Below are 15,919 nucleotides of genomic sequence, written 5' to 3' on the forward strand. Positions count from 1 at the left end.
GCAAGGTTTCAGGATACAGAAGCAATAGCAAGGTTTCAGGATATTCAGAAGCAATATACGAAAATCAATAGTACTTCTATGTAATTGTTCACTAGCAATGAACAATTAGAAACAGAAAGCAATACTATTTATAATAGCATAAGAAATATGAAATACTGAAGGGTAAATATGACAAAATATGTTCAACCTCTGTACATCTACAAAACATTGCTGAGAGAAGTTAAGGAAGACCTAAATGAATGGAGAGATATATTATGTTCATGGATTGGAAGATTCAACATTGATAAGAAGTCAATTTTCCTCAAATTGATTTACAGATCCAATGCAATCCCCATCGAAATTCCAGCAGGCTTTATGGGTAGAAATTTACAAGGTTTCATATGGAAATACAAAGAACCTGGAATAGCCATAACAATTCTGAAAATGAACAACAACATTGGAGGGTTAACAATACCTGATTTTAAGCTTTATTATAAAGCTACAGTAATCAAGAAGGTGTGGTATTAGCATCAAGATAAGACAAACAGATGAATGGAACAGAAGCAGTCCAGAAACAGATCCATACATATATGGATGACTGATTTTTGACAGTGCAAAGGTGCAAAAGGAATTCCGTAGAGGAAGAACAGTATTTGCAACAAATGATGTTAGAACAGTTGTATATCTACATGCCAAAAACAAAACCCCAGAAAACTTTGATACATATCACGCACTGCACCACATACAAAAATTAACCCAAAATCAATCACAGACCTAAATGTAAAACCTAAAACTGTAAAACGTCTAGAAGAAAATACCGGAGAAAATATTTGTGACTTTGGGTTTGTCAAAGAAATCTTAGATACAACCCCAGAAGAACAAATCCATCAAAGGCAAAAATTCATAAACTGGACTTCTAAGAACTTCTGCTCTTTAAAAGATACTGTTAAGAAAACGAAAAGACAAGCCCAAAACTGGGAAAACATATTTGCAAAGTACCCATCTGATAAAGGACTTGTATCCAAATTATATAACAAACCCTTGAAGCTCATTAATAAGAAAAGAAACCATCCAATAAAAGGGGACAAAATATCTGAATAGACACTTCACTAAAAAAGATATCTGATGGCAAATAATCATATGAGATGATTAACAATAAGCACAATGTTGTACAGCAGATCCCTAGAACTTTTTCATCTTGCATGACTCAAACTTTATATGCCCAATCAACAGCAACTCCCCGTTTTCCACTCCCTGCAGGGCTTAGCAACCACCATCCGGCAATTAGTGTTTATATGCAACTGTTTCCCATCCCTAACACCCCGGTGTACTGAACTATGTACAATAAGCCATCGTATTGCTATTATTATATTACTTAAAGCTTTTTATATTATATTGTCTATGACATAGGATAGCATGGTGGTTAAGAGCACAGGCTCCAGAGTCTTCCACATATGAAATGAATCCTTGCACTGCCAACTACTAGACCTGTAACTCTAAGCAAGTTACTTAATCTCTCTAAGTCCCAGTTTCCTTACTACCCCACTTGCATCAAAGCGTTGTGAGGATTAAATAACATGTTTAAAGCTCTTAACACTGGGTCTATAAAGAATAAGAACTCCAATAAATGTAAGCTATCATTTTTATCTGTTTAAAAGTGCCCCATTCTCAGCATTTGTCTTAGTGTTTTAAGAAGTCTATCGTATTCTACTAATGTGGGGATAAAAAAGGGAAAAGGCTTATTTGCCTCTTGAAAATAACACTTTGAGTCTCTGAAAAACTTGTATATTAAATTTCAGCTTTCTGACATCCGTCTTATAGAAAAACATTTGTTGAGAAAAACCTGGAATCATTGCTGAGTGGAATTTTCAGGAAGGGAACAATGATCCTTGAAAAATAGTGGAAGAAATAGGCAAAATCCAACTCTCCTAAATGTTGCTACTTTTCACATGTTTCCTCACACTTAATATCTCAAAATGTGGGGAAAGTATAAAAATGGTAAACCTTTTAAAATGTGAAACATCTGATAAAAGAATTATATAACTATGTCAACATAGTTTTGTGCTATTAGATTGTTGGTCTTGAAGGTGAGATTTTTATTGGGGAATCAGAACTGGCTAATTACTTGAAATTTAAGATTAAACTTAAAAAAAATTAATTAATTAATTGGCTGTATTGGGTCTTTGTTGCTGCACGCAGGCTTTCTCTAGCTGTGGTGAGCGGGGGGCTACTCTGTGTTGCGGTGTGCAGGCTCCTCATTGTGGTGGTTTCTCTTACTGCGGAGCATGGGCTCTAGGCATGCGGGCTTCAGTAGTTGTGGCACACAGGCTCAGCAGTTGTGGCTCACGAGCTCTAGAGCGCAGGCTCAGTAGTTGTGGCGCATGGGCTTAGTTGCTCCGTGGCATGTGGGATCTTCCTGGACCAGGGATCGAACCCGTATCACCTGCATTTGCAGGCGGATTCTTAACCGCTACACCATCAGGGAAACCCAGATTCAACATTTTTAAAGTGAACACTCAGTGATGAAACAGCTATGGCCCTACAAAGGAAATTCTCCTGTGCTATATTTTGTTAGTATCTGGGGAAGTTATTACATAAAAAGTCTTTTATTACATACTGCAAGATTGGAACACTTAGATCATTTTACTGAATCAAAAATGTTTTACAAAGTGTTACCTAAATAAATTTTCTGGCATTATGGTTAGTTTAATAAGATTTAGTCACTTTTGGAGAATATAATGATAGAAAGATTAACTGGGAAGCTATTCTTTAAATCTAATTTAGATCAAAACATAAAAATGGCTTAACAGTTATTTTTCTTTATTGCACTTAAGGCATTTAAAAATATTTTCAGTGATTTATTCTTGCAGAACTAGATATCACGATTAGAATTTCTTTCATGTTACTCCACAGCCTTTCTTTAAGTAGTGTGTTATTTAATGCGAGAGGTCAATACGTGCCCTGTTAGAAGATTAAATGGTTTATAGACTCTTCTCTTTCCCAAAGGCTAATTTTCCCTTTCAGGTCTTGTGGAGGAACTTGGTTGTATATTAGCCACTGTTTGTGCCTTCAAATTTTAAGACAGATTTACCAACTAAAGCTGGTTTATATAAAAACCAGACCTGTGTACTGATCTGGAGCTACTTTAACAAGTAGTGATCTGCTTTAAAAAACTACAGCTAGACTACTCCAAAATGTATAAATCAGTTTTCTAGCAGACAAAGACATCCAGTTTGAGTACTGCATTTTAAAATTTTAGGGTACTTTGCAAAAGAGCTGGCTGGAGGTGAGAGGATCACCTCCTACAACTAAAGCTTACAATCTATCCTAATATTTATATATAGGCAGTTATGTGCATGCAACTTTATTTCTGGATTTTCGATTTACCTAAAAAGAAAGAAATTTTATCTTGGAAAAATAAAACAATGACCAGTGAGACAGAAAAGACTGATGGAAATATTCCCTTGTAAATGTGAGAGCTAGCCAGGCAATGATCAAGATGACTAAGCAACCTCAGGGATGTATGACTCAGTAGGCTAATGCAAGATTATTAGCTTCATGACATACAACTTAGCCATCTTCAGAAAGGATTCATTGTTTTGGAAAAGTAGGGGACTCACAAATGGCATGAAACACTGATTTTATTTGATAAAAATTCAATTTTTTGCTTTGACAAAGCCAAGTGAACTTTGTCAGGGTCAATTTCACATCAGTTCTGCCAATGAGTCAGACCATCATTTGCACATACGCCCCAACCTAGTATCTATTAAAGCAGCTTTTAATTAAATCCAATGCCTGCAAATGGCCATTTATGTAATGGGATTTAGTAAAAGTCCTAAGGAAACCAAAACATATTGAGAAATGAAGTTTTAATTAGGAATGTATAATCTCTTTAAGCAGAATACTGTGATGATGATTTCACATCAGGCAGGTTCCAGAGTCTTAGCAATAATGATCTGTTGTTAATTTACCCCAAGTAGCTACTATTCAAAGTCATTATGCTATGATTTGCTTTGTGTATTTTTTTTTTTTTTTTTTTGCGGTAGGCGGGCCTCTCACTGTTGTGGCCTCTCCCGTTGCGGAGCACAGGCTCCGGACGCGCAGGCCCAGCGGCCATGGCTCACGGGCCTAGCCGCTCCGCGGCATGTGGGATCTTCCCGAACCGGGGCACGAACCCGTGTCCCCTGCATCGGCAGGCAGACTCTCAACCACTGCGCCGCCAGGGAAGCCCTGCTTTGTGTATTTTAACTTCCCCTGGTTGCATTTATATATTCTTTCTTCAGATTTATTACATTTATCCATAAAAACCAACATCCTCTTCTTCCCTTTTCCTGGACAGTAAACAGTTTCTTTCTTTATCTGGGTAAAAAGAGATTCCATTAAGGTGGTCAGAGAGAGTGAGAGGTTTCAGGTCTAGCATGACTCCACATTTACACAAGGTGATTAAATTAAAAATGGACCCTGAAAATAATTTTAAAAACTTGACTTAAAAACTTTAAGATTTCAAATTAATATCTGTCAAGGACATTAGGCTTTGGGACTTAAAAGGCACATGTAGTAGGTTAACTAGCTGTATACTCTGCATTAGGACACAATCTACTGTAACTATTTTGTCATTAGAGCTCAAGCTCTTGGATGGTTGACAGCTAGAAATCTACTGACTTGCTGCACTAAAATCCTAGACAGTGCACTTATGTGACCTCCTCCCCACTGTTGGGCTGGGTCTCTGGAAACATCAATTTTGGGAGAACAGTTGTTCAAAACAGCTGTCTTGAGAAGTAAAAAAAAAAAAAAAAAAAGACTTTTTACTAATGAAGCAAATGTTAATACTGAACTTGAAGATCCAAACTGTAGCTCATGGGTTACCTCAGCAACTTCTGCTTCAGCAGTCAAAAGACTATTATTATGATCAAACAACTGCAGTTATTATTAAGATAACTGTTAAATGAACTATGCCTGTACTATTAAACCATGTTCATGAATAACTTCTAACCAACTCTCAAACTACACTTTTCCACATTTCTGTAAACAGGCTGCGTGATCCTTAAAGGCATAAAACTTATCTTCAGTTACAATGGTATCCTCTAAACCAGTCTTTCTTAGTGTGATATTGGGACCCCTGGGGCTTCTCAAGACACTTTCGCGGGTCCACAAAGGCAAAACTATGTTCATAATATTAAGAGATTATTTGTCTTTTTCCACTCTTATTCTCTCACAAGGGTAGGGTGGAATTTTCCAGAGCTTACATTAACACTTAATGTGTCTACTATTAAAAAAAAAAAAAAGAATAGGTATTTTAACAATTTATCAGTTCTAATTTAATATGGTAAATATCAATCAATACAACTCATATAACACAAGCTTTTTAGGGTCCTCAATAATTTTTTAAGGTGGAAAGAGGTCCTGGGACCAAAAAGTTTGAGAACCACAGCTCTGAACAAAATAGTGCAGGACTGCCTGTATGAAGGGCCCAATAAATGCTTGCCATCTCTTCATATATCACAGTGATTTTACTTCAGATAATCTCTGCACTTGAAATCAGTCAGTTAATTTAGTACCCACTGGATATACTACAGTGTACATGACCATTAACTACCTTCTTCTGAAGATCCAGGGTCATTTAAAACCGGAATTGTGATTTAAAAACTATTTCATAGGACTTGTTTGAGTTATACTTTAAAATACAGAAAGATATACCTCTAATGTAGAAAGAGATACCTTAATGTACACTAAAAAAGTTTTCAATCACTTTATTACTTTTCTGGGGTAAAGCTGTTTTACTTCAATCATAATCAGAGTTAGCAGAAGATATAAAACTGAAATATGACTGCAATTTGTATGTTCCTTAAAATAAAAGTAGAAAACATGATGTGACATGATTTTTTAAAATTATACCAGGAAAACAATATGATTCTGTTTCTATAGTAAAGTGTACTGTTTTGGATATAATAACCACAAATTATAAAGGCTTGCCAAACAGGTCTACAGAAACACAAGGAAAATCTGTCCAAGTTTGCTTTCCTTTCTTGTTAATGTCTAAGCTACAGAGTTCATTTGTAAATAGTAATCAAGATAACATGTTTTTGAGGGAAGGTTATTGTCTAGGGCTTCAAAGTTCTAAATAAAAGTATGCTAATTTTAGAAGATAAAATACTTAGTAAACACCCTGTCTCTTATGGATTAATACACTCAACTGGATGGCATGTTCCAACCCTTTGGACTGCTAAAAGAAAACTTATTGAAAGAAAAGACAGCTTTAAGGAACTGAAACACTAACACCATAGCACACTCATCAACGGACAAACTCCATCTTTAAGTATTAATGTAAGCAGTAAGTTGAAACCCTATCTGCAAGGGATATGAAATTAGTTTTGTTAGGAATGCATTATTCAGGTGGAGAGCTTCCTAAAGATTTAGGTATGCTTTGGAAAAATCTTTGGAGGCGCTTTGGTTTTACTGAATGTTTAGGCTGAAGCTCAGTGAAATGGAAAAGATTTTCGTTGTATTCTATACACAGCTGATATCTATGTGTAAACATCAAGGTCACCAGAATGTATCTGTCGAAGACCTTACTAAAATCTTTAGATACTGGAAGTAGACATGTGTCATCAAGTATCAATAAAACCCAACATGAAGGGTTCTCAAAAATACATAGCTGGAATCTGTCATTTATTTTGTTTTTGATGTAGTATAAAATCCATTATTCAATGACTAGCAAAGCAGAAAATAAAATCAACAATGTCAGTATGTTTTTCAGTAATGCAATGCAAGGTGATGCCAATGTGGCATATTTTCAATCAAATCTGAAGGTCTATATAGATCAATAGTTATATCCCATCTTCTTTATTATGCCTTCTGGTCATGGCACAAATAATTTAGTTGGCCTTTGAATAAATTTATTCAGGCTTTGGACATGATCAGTATAGCAGCACTAAAGTAATACTTGACATAATTCCACTTTCTGGGATAAGCAACTAAGATGTGGCTAACTGAAGAAACAGCAAGCAGGATGGATAGGATTGGGAACTAAAACCATGACTGAGGCCATCAACTCACCACTGTTGATGGGAGGTATGGTAATTGTAGCAATACAACTAATTATCTTATGCTCCTAGTTTCTGAGCCATCAGTGAAAAACGGTCAGCATAATGACTTCCAGAATGGACAGCAGGCATGTTTGAGTCCCTTCCTGTGTGAGTTATGCATGTGGCACTATACAGATTAGAGTAGGGCACAGGAAAAGGGGTGAGGAGAAGAGCAAAGATGCAAATAATCTATAAGATAAAATAAATAATGCACCTGATGTAGTAGAGCTATGGATTACTAGATACTAGAGAAAGCAGACCATCTGTTAAGACTATCACAGACAGTTTGGTTCACTTGAACAAACAAGAGGCACAAGCAGAGACACCAATAACAGGCCTCTCAACTAGACTGTGGTTATAACAAAATGAAAAGTCTTCAAAAACATCAGGTTCCTGACTGCAGAAGCATGTAGCATGCACAAAAAACAGGTGTCTGAATGGGAAAAGGATAAGTTGTTTAGATGTTGCCAGGACAGGACTAGAAGCACTAAAATTCTAAGAAAATAAAAGTACTGTATGTCACTAGAAATGGCCACTAGAATGTAAATGAAATGCATTCTCTAGTGAAACAAATTAGCAGCATCAAGTTCACCTGCAATAGGGCTAGGGCTGAAATTGGTCAACAATTACTTCTAAAATCCAGGACCTTAAAAAGGTTATTTCCCCCATCAACCCCAGCCCTTTCCACTTGTTTTCTTTCAGAATTTCAAGGAATCAATGCTTCCAACTGTTGGTAATTACACTGCCTTTCTATGATGATGAGTACAACGTATTTGTGTTCATCTTTCTCTCTAGATTCAGCAGAAATGAACTGGTTACATGCTCACTTAAGGGAGGCTTAAATAGGTGTGGAAATTGGAAACAAAGGAACTTTTTGCCTACTGCCCATTTCCATTTTCCCCTGGGCATCCCCATGCAAAGCCCTCTTGTGGTTCTAACCTCTTAAATCCTGTTGTGTGCGAGCACCGGCCATGCTCTGTCTTGGCATTCGAAGAGAAGTTCTCAAAGGTGTATGTCTCTGCTCATCCAGGTAAGCGAGGTCCTCCAAGTGGGTGGAGCTTGTGGCTGATAAGACAGAAGAGTTTAGTCAGAATACCTAAGTTTAGAAAACTGTCAGTTAGTCTGTATCTCCAGACTTCGGAATCAGAGCAGATACATTTACTGAGAATTTGCTCAACTCAAAGTCCTCATCAGTGTCTGGAACATGTGCCAGGAAAACATGTCAAGAGTTGTCTGTGGCTCCTTCACTACTATCAAGTGCCTGAGCTTATAGAGAATACTAGCAACAAGTTGGCAAACACATTAGTACCTGACAACAAGGATTATTAGTTTTTGCTTCTTTTGGGTCACAAATCCCATCTGTATAAACATCAGTGGAGAAATCTGTTCCAAATTATATTAAGCTAGAAAAGAACCATGAAGCTCTATTTTCAACATTTCCCATTCACGGTAAAGAATGAAATATGAAAACATCCTAAAAACAATTTTCACATGTGTGTATATATATGTATATAATGGAAAGGTGGGCACCTGGGACAACGGACAGAGAATTGCCAAATAGCATTTAGGGAAATGCCAATGTCCATGAATTCCAAAGAACGTGTTGTTGCTCTCTGAAGATGAAGGTCAAGTAACAGTGGCTTCCCACTGCGTCTATAAATCCTTTAACCCCTAACCTAGCCACGAAAGAGAAAGAGAAAATGGCAGAAGATGGGGGTAAAACGGCACTGCTACATACTGAGAGCTATTGAGTCCAAGAATCAGGAAGTGCTGAAGACAAAAAGCTTTTAACAAGAAAGAAAAAACCCCCAAACTTCCATCAGAAAATGGTTATTTAGAGCTCATACGTGATTAATTAAACCGTTAATTCAATCTGTTGCCAACTATGTAAGATACTGTGCTGGGGGTTAGTTCAGTAATTCCATGACAATTATTTACTGAGAGACTCCTGTGCGCCAGGCTCTGTTCTTGGTGCCCTTGCTGGCTCCATTGCTAGTCTACCTCTGGGACATTTTGGAGTGGGTGAAAGGAAGCAAACTGAGATCACTCTTGGCTGCTGAGCTCCAGTGAAGCAACGTCCACATCCTCAGTCAAGGTAAGACATAACAATAACATAAAGAGGGCTATGATGAATGGCACAAAGTCAGTTACAAAGAGCTCCATGAGCTGAAAAAGAGAGAGAAAAGATGGAGAAAATCGAAGAGAGGGAGAGGGAGAGAGAAAAGAATAAGAACAAGTGCAAGAGACATATATTCCCCTCACCCTTCAATTACCCCAACTGTCTTATTTACCTGGATCTACTGGAAACCCACACAAAAGGAATTTATCCAAATTATACATATAGTTTCTATAAGGAAATAAAAGTCTTTGAAAGCTAGTCCAGGGAACTTAAACCAAGAAAGGGAAGCCAAATGACACATGACACACCAGAGACAGAAAGAGAATACATATCAGAAGAATAAAAGATAATCTCGATTTCTGCATTCTGAAATTAAAACTATCCAGAATAGATAACTTTCTAATCTCTTATTGAAAAACACTGGAGACAATTACACCATCCCCACTGGTTCTAATTTGGTTCTGTGAATTAGTTCTTTCTTATGTTTCATACAATCCCTCCTGTTTTAACCAAAGTCTATTTTCTTTTGCTAGGTTCTTTATCCATATGTGTGTAGCTACCAAAAAAAAAAAAAAAAAAAAAGGTGGGGGGTGGGCAGCCCCCAGAAGTCCTGTCCCCACAGAGCCCTCCTTGGAACTCAGAAATATTAGCATCAGCTGAGCATGGCCCCTTCACAGAGATGTTTGTTTCAGCTTTGTGGGGCCTCTCCCCCAAGCTTCTATGGTTTAATCATCCCAACCTCTTCTCGTTTACAGGCTCAGAAGTGGTAGCTGCTTCCTGAAGTTGCTAAGTCCATGATATCTCAGTGTTCTCTTTTACCTTTTCAGTTCTTTAAAACCTAGTTAACAATTCTTTATATATAACGTCTTCTGTTAAAATATCTCTGTGGTTTCTGTCTCCTGGCTAGCCCCTGGCTGAGATAGCATAGAAAATAACAGAACAGCAATTCTTTTACTATGTGATGTTGATAATAAAGCAATATCACAGAACGCAGATGTAAAAGATGTTTTAAAGGCCATCTAGACTAGAGGTCAGCAAACTATGGCCTGTGGATGAAATCTGGCCTGTCGCATAAAGTTTTACTGGAACACAGCCTTGCCTCTTTGTTTAAATAGCTGTTTACCATAGAGTTGAATAGTTTCGACACAGACCATATGGCCTGCAAAGCCTAAAATACTTGCTGACCCCAATCTAGTCAGATCCCCTCCTTTCACAGTTTAGGAGACAGTGAAGTCATTTATCTACAGTGACTCACTTATTCACTGGACAGCCAGGCCTGGAAACCAGCTATCTTAACTCTCAATCCAGTGAGCACTATTTGCATTGTACCCTCCTCTCCTTTTAAACCTAAACAAATCTAATTCTTTCTTAAAAAGCTTATTTTTCATTCCTTCTTCATCTTTGTCACTTTCCCTCAATTCTCTGTTTTTTATGGTTTCAAAGAGCAGTGATCAAACTTGGGCAATAAAGGCCTTGCCAATGCACAGTAAGGTGCCCTGCATGTCACAGACCAATATATCTCTGCACTTCAAAATTTTCTGCAGAAGAAACAAAAGAACAAAAGTCCAAATTTGTTATTTTTTTAATAAGAAAAATACTTATAAGGTACTTTTTAAGCTGATAAACTAAAGAGTAATATGAAAAGACCAATGACAATGAGAATTTTTTATTTTCTTTTATTCACATTAAAACAAAATTCAAATAAAAACTGTAACAGCTGGATGAGTGATAGAAATTTCTGGTTATCATTATGGCAATATTAATGGTACATTATATGATTTTAAAGCAAGGTTCTAGCAGGGTACTTTTACTAAAATGGTTCTATATGCTAACACACTAAGATGGTTTGATATGTTTTAATAAAAAGAGAATATATATTTCATTAACAGTAGGCAGAATGATATAGAAATACACAACATGAAGTGGAGCAAAAAGCTTTGTTAAAAAAAGAAGCCTAAAGTCTTTCCTTTTTATACGTTATATCCATCTATGACTCTTTTAAAGATTAAACTATGGGAGATCTATACTTGGAGTATAGATTTAAGTTAAATAGCAGTTACATAATCCATTTTAATTTCTTTGTATTAAAAAAATCTTCTGGCACAGCCTTCATTTCACAGGTTCAACTTCTTATATTAAATGAAGAGCTACTGACAGCTTTTATAAAATGTAAATGTTTACTGTGAACTTAACAAGTTTTACTAAACTAAGCTTTACCATAGTAATTCCTAGAAAAATGAACATCAGTTGTTCTATTGCTTTTTTTCACAAAACCAAGAAATGTAGTAAAATATATTTTGGAATCAGCACATTTCTCAGTTCAGATAAATGACATTAGAAGAAAAAGAAATAATATTGCAATAACCGAACTGAAAAACAGGTCATTCCTTTACAAGTCCAAATACTCACAGGCAAACTGAACTAAGGAAAAGCAGAGATATTCAGTATCAAGCACTATAGCTCTGAACCAGCCAATGGGGAACTACTGCTTTATTCTAGACTGCAACTGAGTTATGGCTAGTGTTACCTAAGTCTCTTAAAACATTCATTCTTTTTCTTATTTTGGCAATAATATCTTTTTCTCTGATCTCTGAATCTATCACTATTTTATCAAATAATCCAAAATAATTTCTTTACTGCCTCTTTTCCTTATTAAGTTGTTTTCCTTAGTCTTATTTTCAGTTTCTTTCTGCTTCATCATTTTCAAAATTCTTGTCCCTTCAAATATAGTATTTAAAGACTTAGCAGACAAATACTGGAAAGATCAGCCAAGAGATCTGAAATTCTATGCGCTGTGGCCTTTGTTTCACTAATTGTACGTAGTTGTACTCTCCGGCGTAGTCACATGAATCTTTTCTATTTGCAAGCCAATTTCTGAGAAAAAGTCTTTGTCATACTTTGCCAAACATCTCACTCATTGTCAAAATTTGCTCAGGCTACACTTTTTCTGCTTCCCTGATAGATCCCCCAGGCAGAATTAATTGCTTCTCCCTTTCAGCAACCATATACATATATGGCTAATTAGAACTTGTGTTATTCAGCTAATTGTTTACATGTCTGTCTTCCCTCACTAGATTATGGTAGGTTCTTGAGGGCAACTAGGAAATGTCTGATTCTTCTTTGATAACTACATTCCTTTAGAGTAAATCAGAGTGCCCTGCACGTAATGCTCAATACAGAACTAAATTCCAGGCTAGTCCTACTTAGATTTAGAAATCTGTCTGGCTCTATCCTCACCTTCCTTATTGCTCTGCTTAATGTTTAACAGACATCACTATGGTAATATGCTTGGCTCCAATGATATTCATAAAATCTTCCTTCAGGTACTGCTGATCCTTTACTTTTTTCTATAACACATATCACTTTCTACTGTATTGAATACTATATAAATTACTTATTTATTCTGTTTATTTTACTTTCCCTGGTGAGAATGTAAGTTCCACGAGGGTGAGAATCTTTGTTTTGTTTATTGATGATTCTCAAGTGCTTAGAAGAGTGCCTGGCATATATAGCATATGCTCAATAAGTGCTATTCTAATGACTAAATAATTGTATTTAACATACACGTTGTGTTTTGCCTATATTTAAACAATCAATGAATAACAAATTAGGTTTTGTCTCATTGGGTTATCTGAAAGCTAAGGATGAAGGAGGTGGCTATAACAACAATGCCTTGTACATCATCATCCCATAAAAACACCAGTGATAGATCTATAGGGACACATATATTCCCACCTTGTAGTGCTACTCTTACTGTGAAATTGTCCTGGCAATTTTTTTGAGATAATTCTGTCAAATTAAATCAATACTGTAATATTTAATGAACACTTTCTAGATACAAATATAAGAATTAATCAGATAAGTTGAAGTGAACTGATGAAATAGGAAAAACAAGTCAACAATAAAAAGTTTTATGTAAAAAGAAAATGCTTTAAAAAAGTAAGCCCATAAAATCTGTCATTAAAAATCCTTGTTTTCAGAGAAGGAAGAGGGAAGTGGAAAAAGGGAGCATATATTTTTCTGAGATTTCATCAGATTGGAACAGCTGACTCATTTACAGAACATTTAACTGACATACTTTTTGAATTTAATACACAAGTGGGCAGGAAGAAATCCAGCAGATGACATTTGGTACAAAACATTCCAGAGGCAACTCTGTATTACAGAGTTTGGAATCAGTTTAAATTGTTTCTTCTTATATCAGTTGCCACTAATGCAAACAGATTTTAGTAGCACAATTGCCATTCTGGCTGACCTGAGCAGGGAGCCTGGAATGACACTTTATGTTTGCTACAGCCTGGGCAAGAAGCCACTCTGCTGTTCTTACACCCTTGATTCATAAAGCCAACATTCTGACTGCAGAAAAGCCCATTTCTGATTTTACTCTTTTTGGTAAAATCTTTATTACAGTTTCCGATTGGATTCATTTAAATCCCCCAGGATTCCCATTTTGCATTTACCTGATTCTTAAGATCCTTCTCTGAGGAAAATGTGCAGCACCAAACATTAAGAAGCAGATGGTGAGAGTTTATATTTTAACTGACTTCTGTTGTTTGCATGTTTCCCTGATAGACTCTTCATTTTCACACAAAGCACTGAGGACAGCTGTTGTAAGTGAACATTTCCTGCTTCTCATATCCCTCCAATTCATTGCCAATCTCATTTTAAGACATCAAGGATGACCACAGACAGCCTACTCTGATAATTTCTGCCATGCAACCACAAGTCCACAAGGGTTCTCTGCTTCCTTCCAACACAACAGGCTTAAAAATATGCAATAGTGATTTACATTTTGAAAACAATAAAAGACAGTTTTGATTTTTTCATATTTTACGATTTTAATTTAAAGGTGCATAAACTTCTAAATTTATATTCAGAAAACTGAGCTGCTCCAGGAAAAACCCAACCTTTAATGCTAGACTGCCAAAACTCACCTTTAATCACTTCATCATTCAAGATAAAAGTTTTTATGTTTTCAGTAAATAGTACTATTTTCATTTGTGGTATATGGAGCTTTTAATTGGTACATTAACTTTAGACTTCACTTGTTTAAGAATCTTTATGTTGCTAAAGGTATATAGCTAAATCTAACTGACCAATATATTTATTCAATCAGACCTACTTTCGTAATCAATGAAAAGTACATGATTGTTTAAAAAATTTCATTACATATGTTACTTCAATACACTGTAGTGAGTTAAAATCTCAGAAAATATTAAAAAAATAAATCACCATAAACATTTTATATGTGCTGACTCCATTCCCTGAAAATAAAAGTGTTATAAAAGCCACATATCCTTTCCAATTCTCTTTAAAATCAAGAATTATGGAATAACACAGACAGTTTTACTCTTCAGAGTTCAATCCAGCATCAGCCTCATATAATTCCTTGACAATTTCCTGGTCGTGACAAATGTGGTCCTGTAAAGATGCCACAAAGCTCAAGCTAAAGAGGATGCTTCTCTTCCCCAGGTGGGGAGAAGTCTAGAACACAGCAAGGACCAATTAAACAACTAATTCCCTAGGTTTTTAAAAATGTGATGAAAATGGTATTTTCATATCATTATTCAACATTAATTGGTCTCTAAAATAAATAATTATATCACTCATACTGAGATAAAGTTTAAAAAAGAAGGAAATTTAAAAGCTGAGTTTGAACAAAGCCTTTTATTACTGGCATTCATCACTCCCCAACCCCATTCATATACTTAGAACAATTTAATAAGTAAAATATACTGACTCTTTTCCCTATTTCAAACTCATCTCATATTTGAAATCATCAATCATTCCTGTTCACCAAGGAGATGTGAGTATTTGATCTTCCCCCAGCTTGGGGAACCACTTCTACGTACATTAGAAAGTAAAGGAAAACATATATATCTAGAGCTAAAATGAGAAGAGAGGACCCTCCTGAGCTAATACAATTTACTGTAAAAACTGATTTAGGTATCTAATCACTTAAGCTACTAGAGATTGTGGTCTTATCATATATTTACACACATTATACAGTCAGCAGGTGAAAGTAATTTTGTCCTTCTACATTCTGGAAACACTTTCAACCTATAATCTATTAAATTTTGAAAATAATTGAGTCGTTTGGTTTACTTTCCTGCCTCTGTGTGAGGATCTGAAACCATGGTTTCCAGATACAGAACATGGTTACAGATACAGATACATGGTTTCCCATACAAACTACTCCTTGACCTATGACTTGCCCTGTAGGCAATAGCAGGTCTGTTTGTATTACATTCAACATTGACAAGAAATAATTCTCTGATGAAGTATTTTGTTCAACATAGTCAGTAAGTGCTCCTCCAACAGTATAAAATCCTATTCTCCAGGACAGATCTATTGAAGAAGCATGATCAGTACTGCTTAGGAATCTGAAAAATCTCTGCTAGCCAGAAAGGCCAGTGTTATGAGATGACCACTGTGATAGATGAAAAACTAATCAATAATTAAGGTTTATCGGAATAACAATTTAGACTAATATTATCCCTTTTATTTATGTTTTAACATGAGGGAGGGTAGAAGGAAAAAAAGAAGGAAGAAAGCATTTAAGTATGTAAGGAAGTATTTTTCAGTACTTGAGTTAAAATAAACTTCAATAACAAAGAAAAATCAGTGTTTTATAATACTTGATATAAACAGTTTTACTTTCTGTTAAAATGATTTAAAAAAAATGGCACCAAAAGCATGGTCCACAGAAGAAAAATCTGATAAATTGATGTCATCA

The 15,919-nt window shown here is 35.7% G+C and overlaps 1 protein-coding gene across 3 annotated transcripts in view; it reads right to left on the minus strand.

Annotated features, from left to right (window-relative positions):
- TANC2 (tetratricopeptide repeat, ankyrin repeat and coiled-coil containing 2) overlaps positions 1 to 15,919 on the minus strand; it is a 320,473-nt gene that overhangs the window by 109,950 nt on the left and 194,604 nt on the right. For all 3 annotated transcript variants that reach the window (XM_082679739.1, XM_082679740.1, XM_082679738.1), the window contains one exon: positions 8,004 to 8,129. In XM_082679739.1, the coding sequence (XP_082535865.1) occupies positions 8,004 to 8,129 (126 nt within the window). The remainder of the gene's footprint in view (positions 1 to 8,003; positions 8,130 to 15,919) is intronic.

This window comes from Grampus griseus (assembly GCF_964374135.1).
Source record: "Grampus griseus genome assembly, chromosome: 20".
NCBI classification, from domain to species: domain Eukaryota; kingdom Metazoa; phylum Chordata; class Mammalia; order Artiodactyla; family Delphinidae; genus Grampus; species Grampus griseus.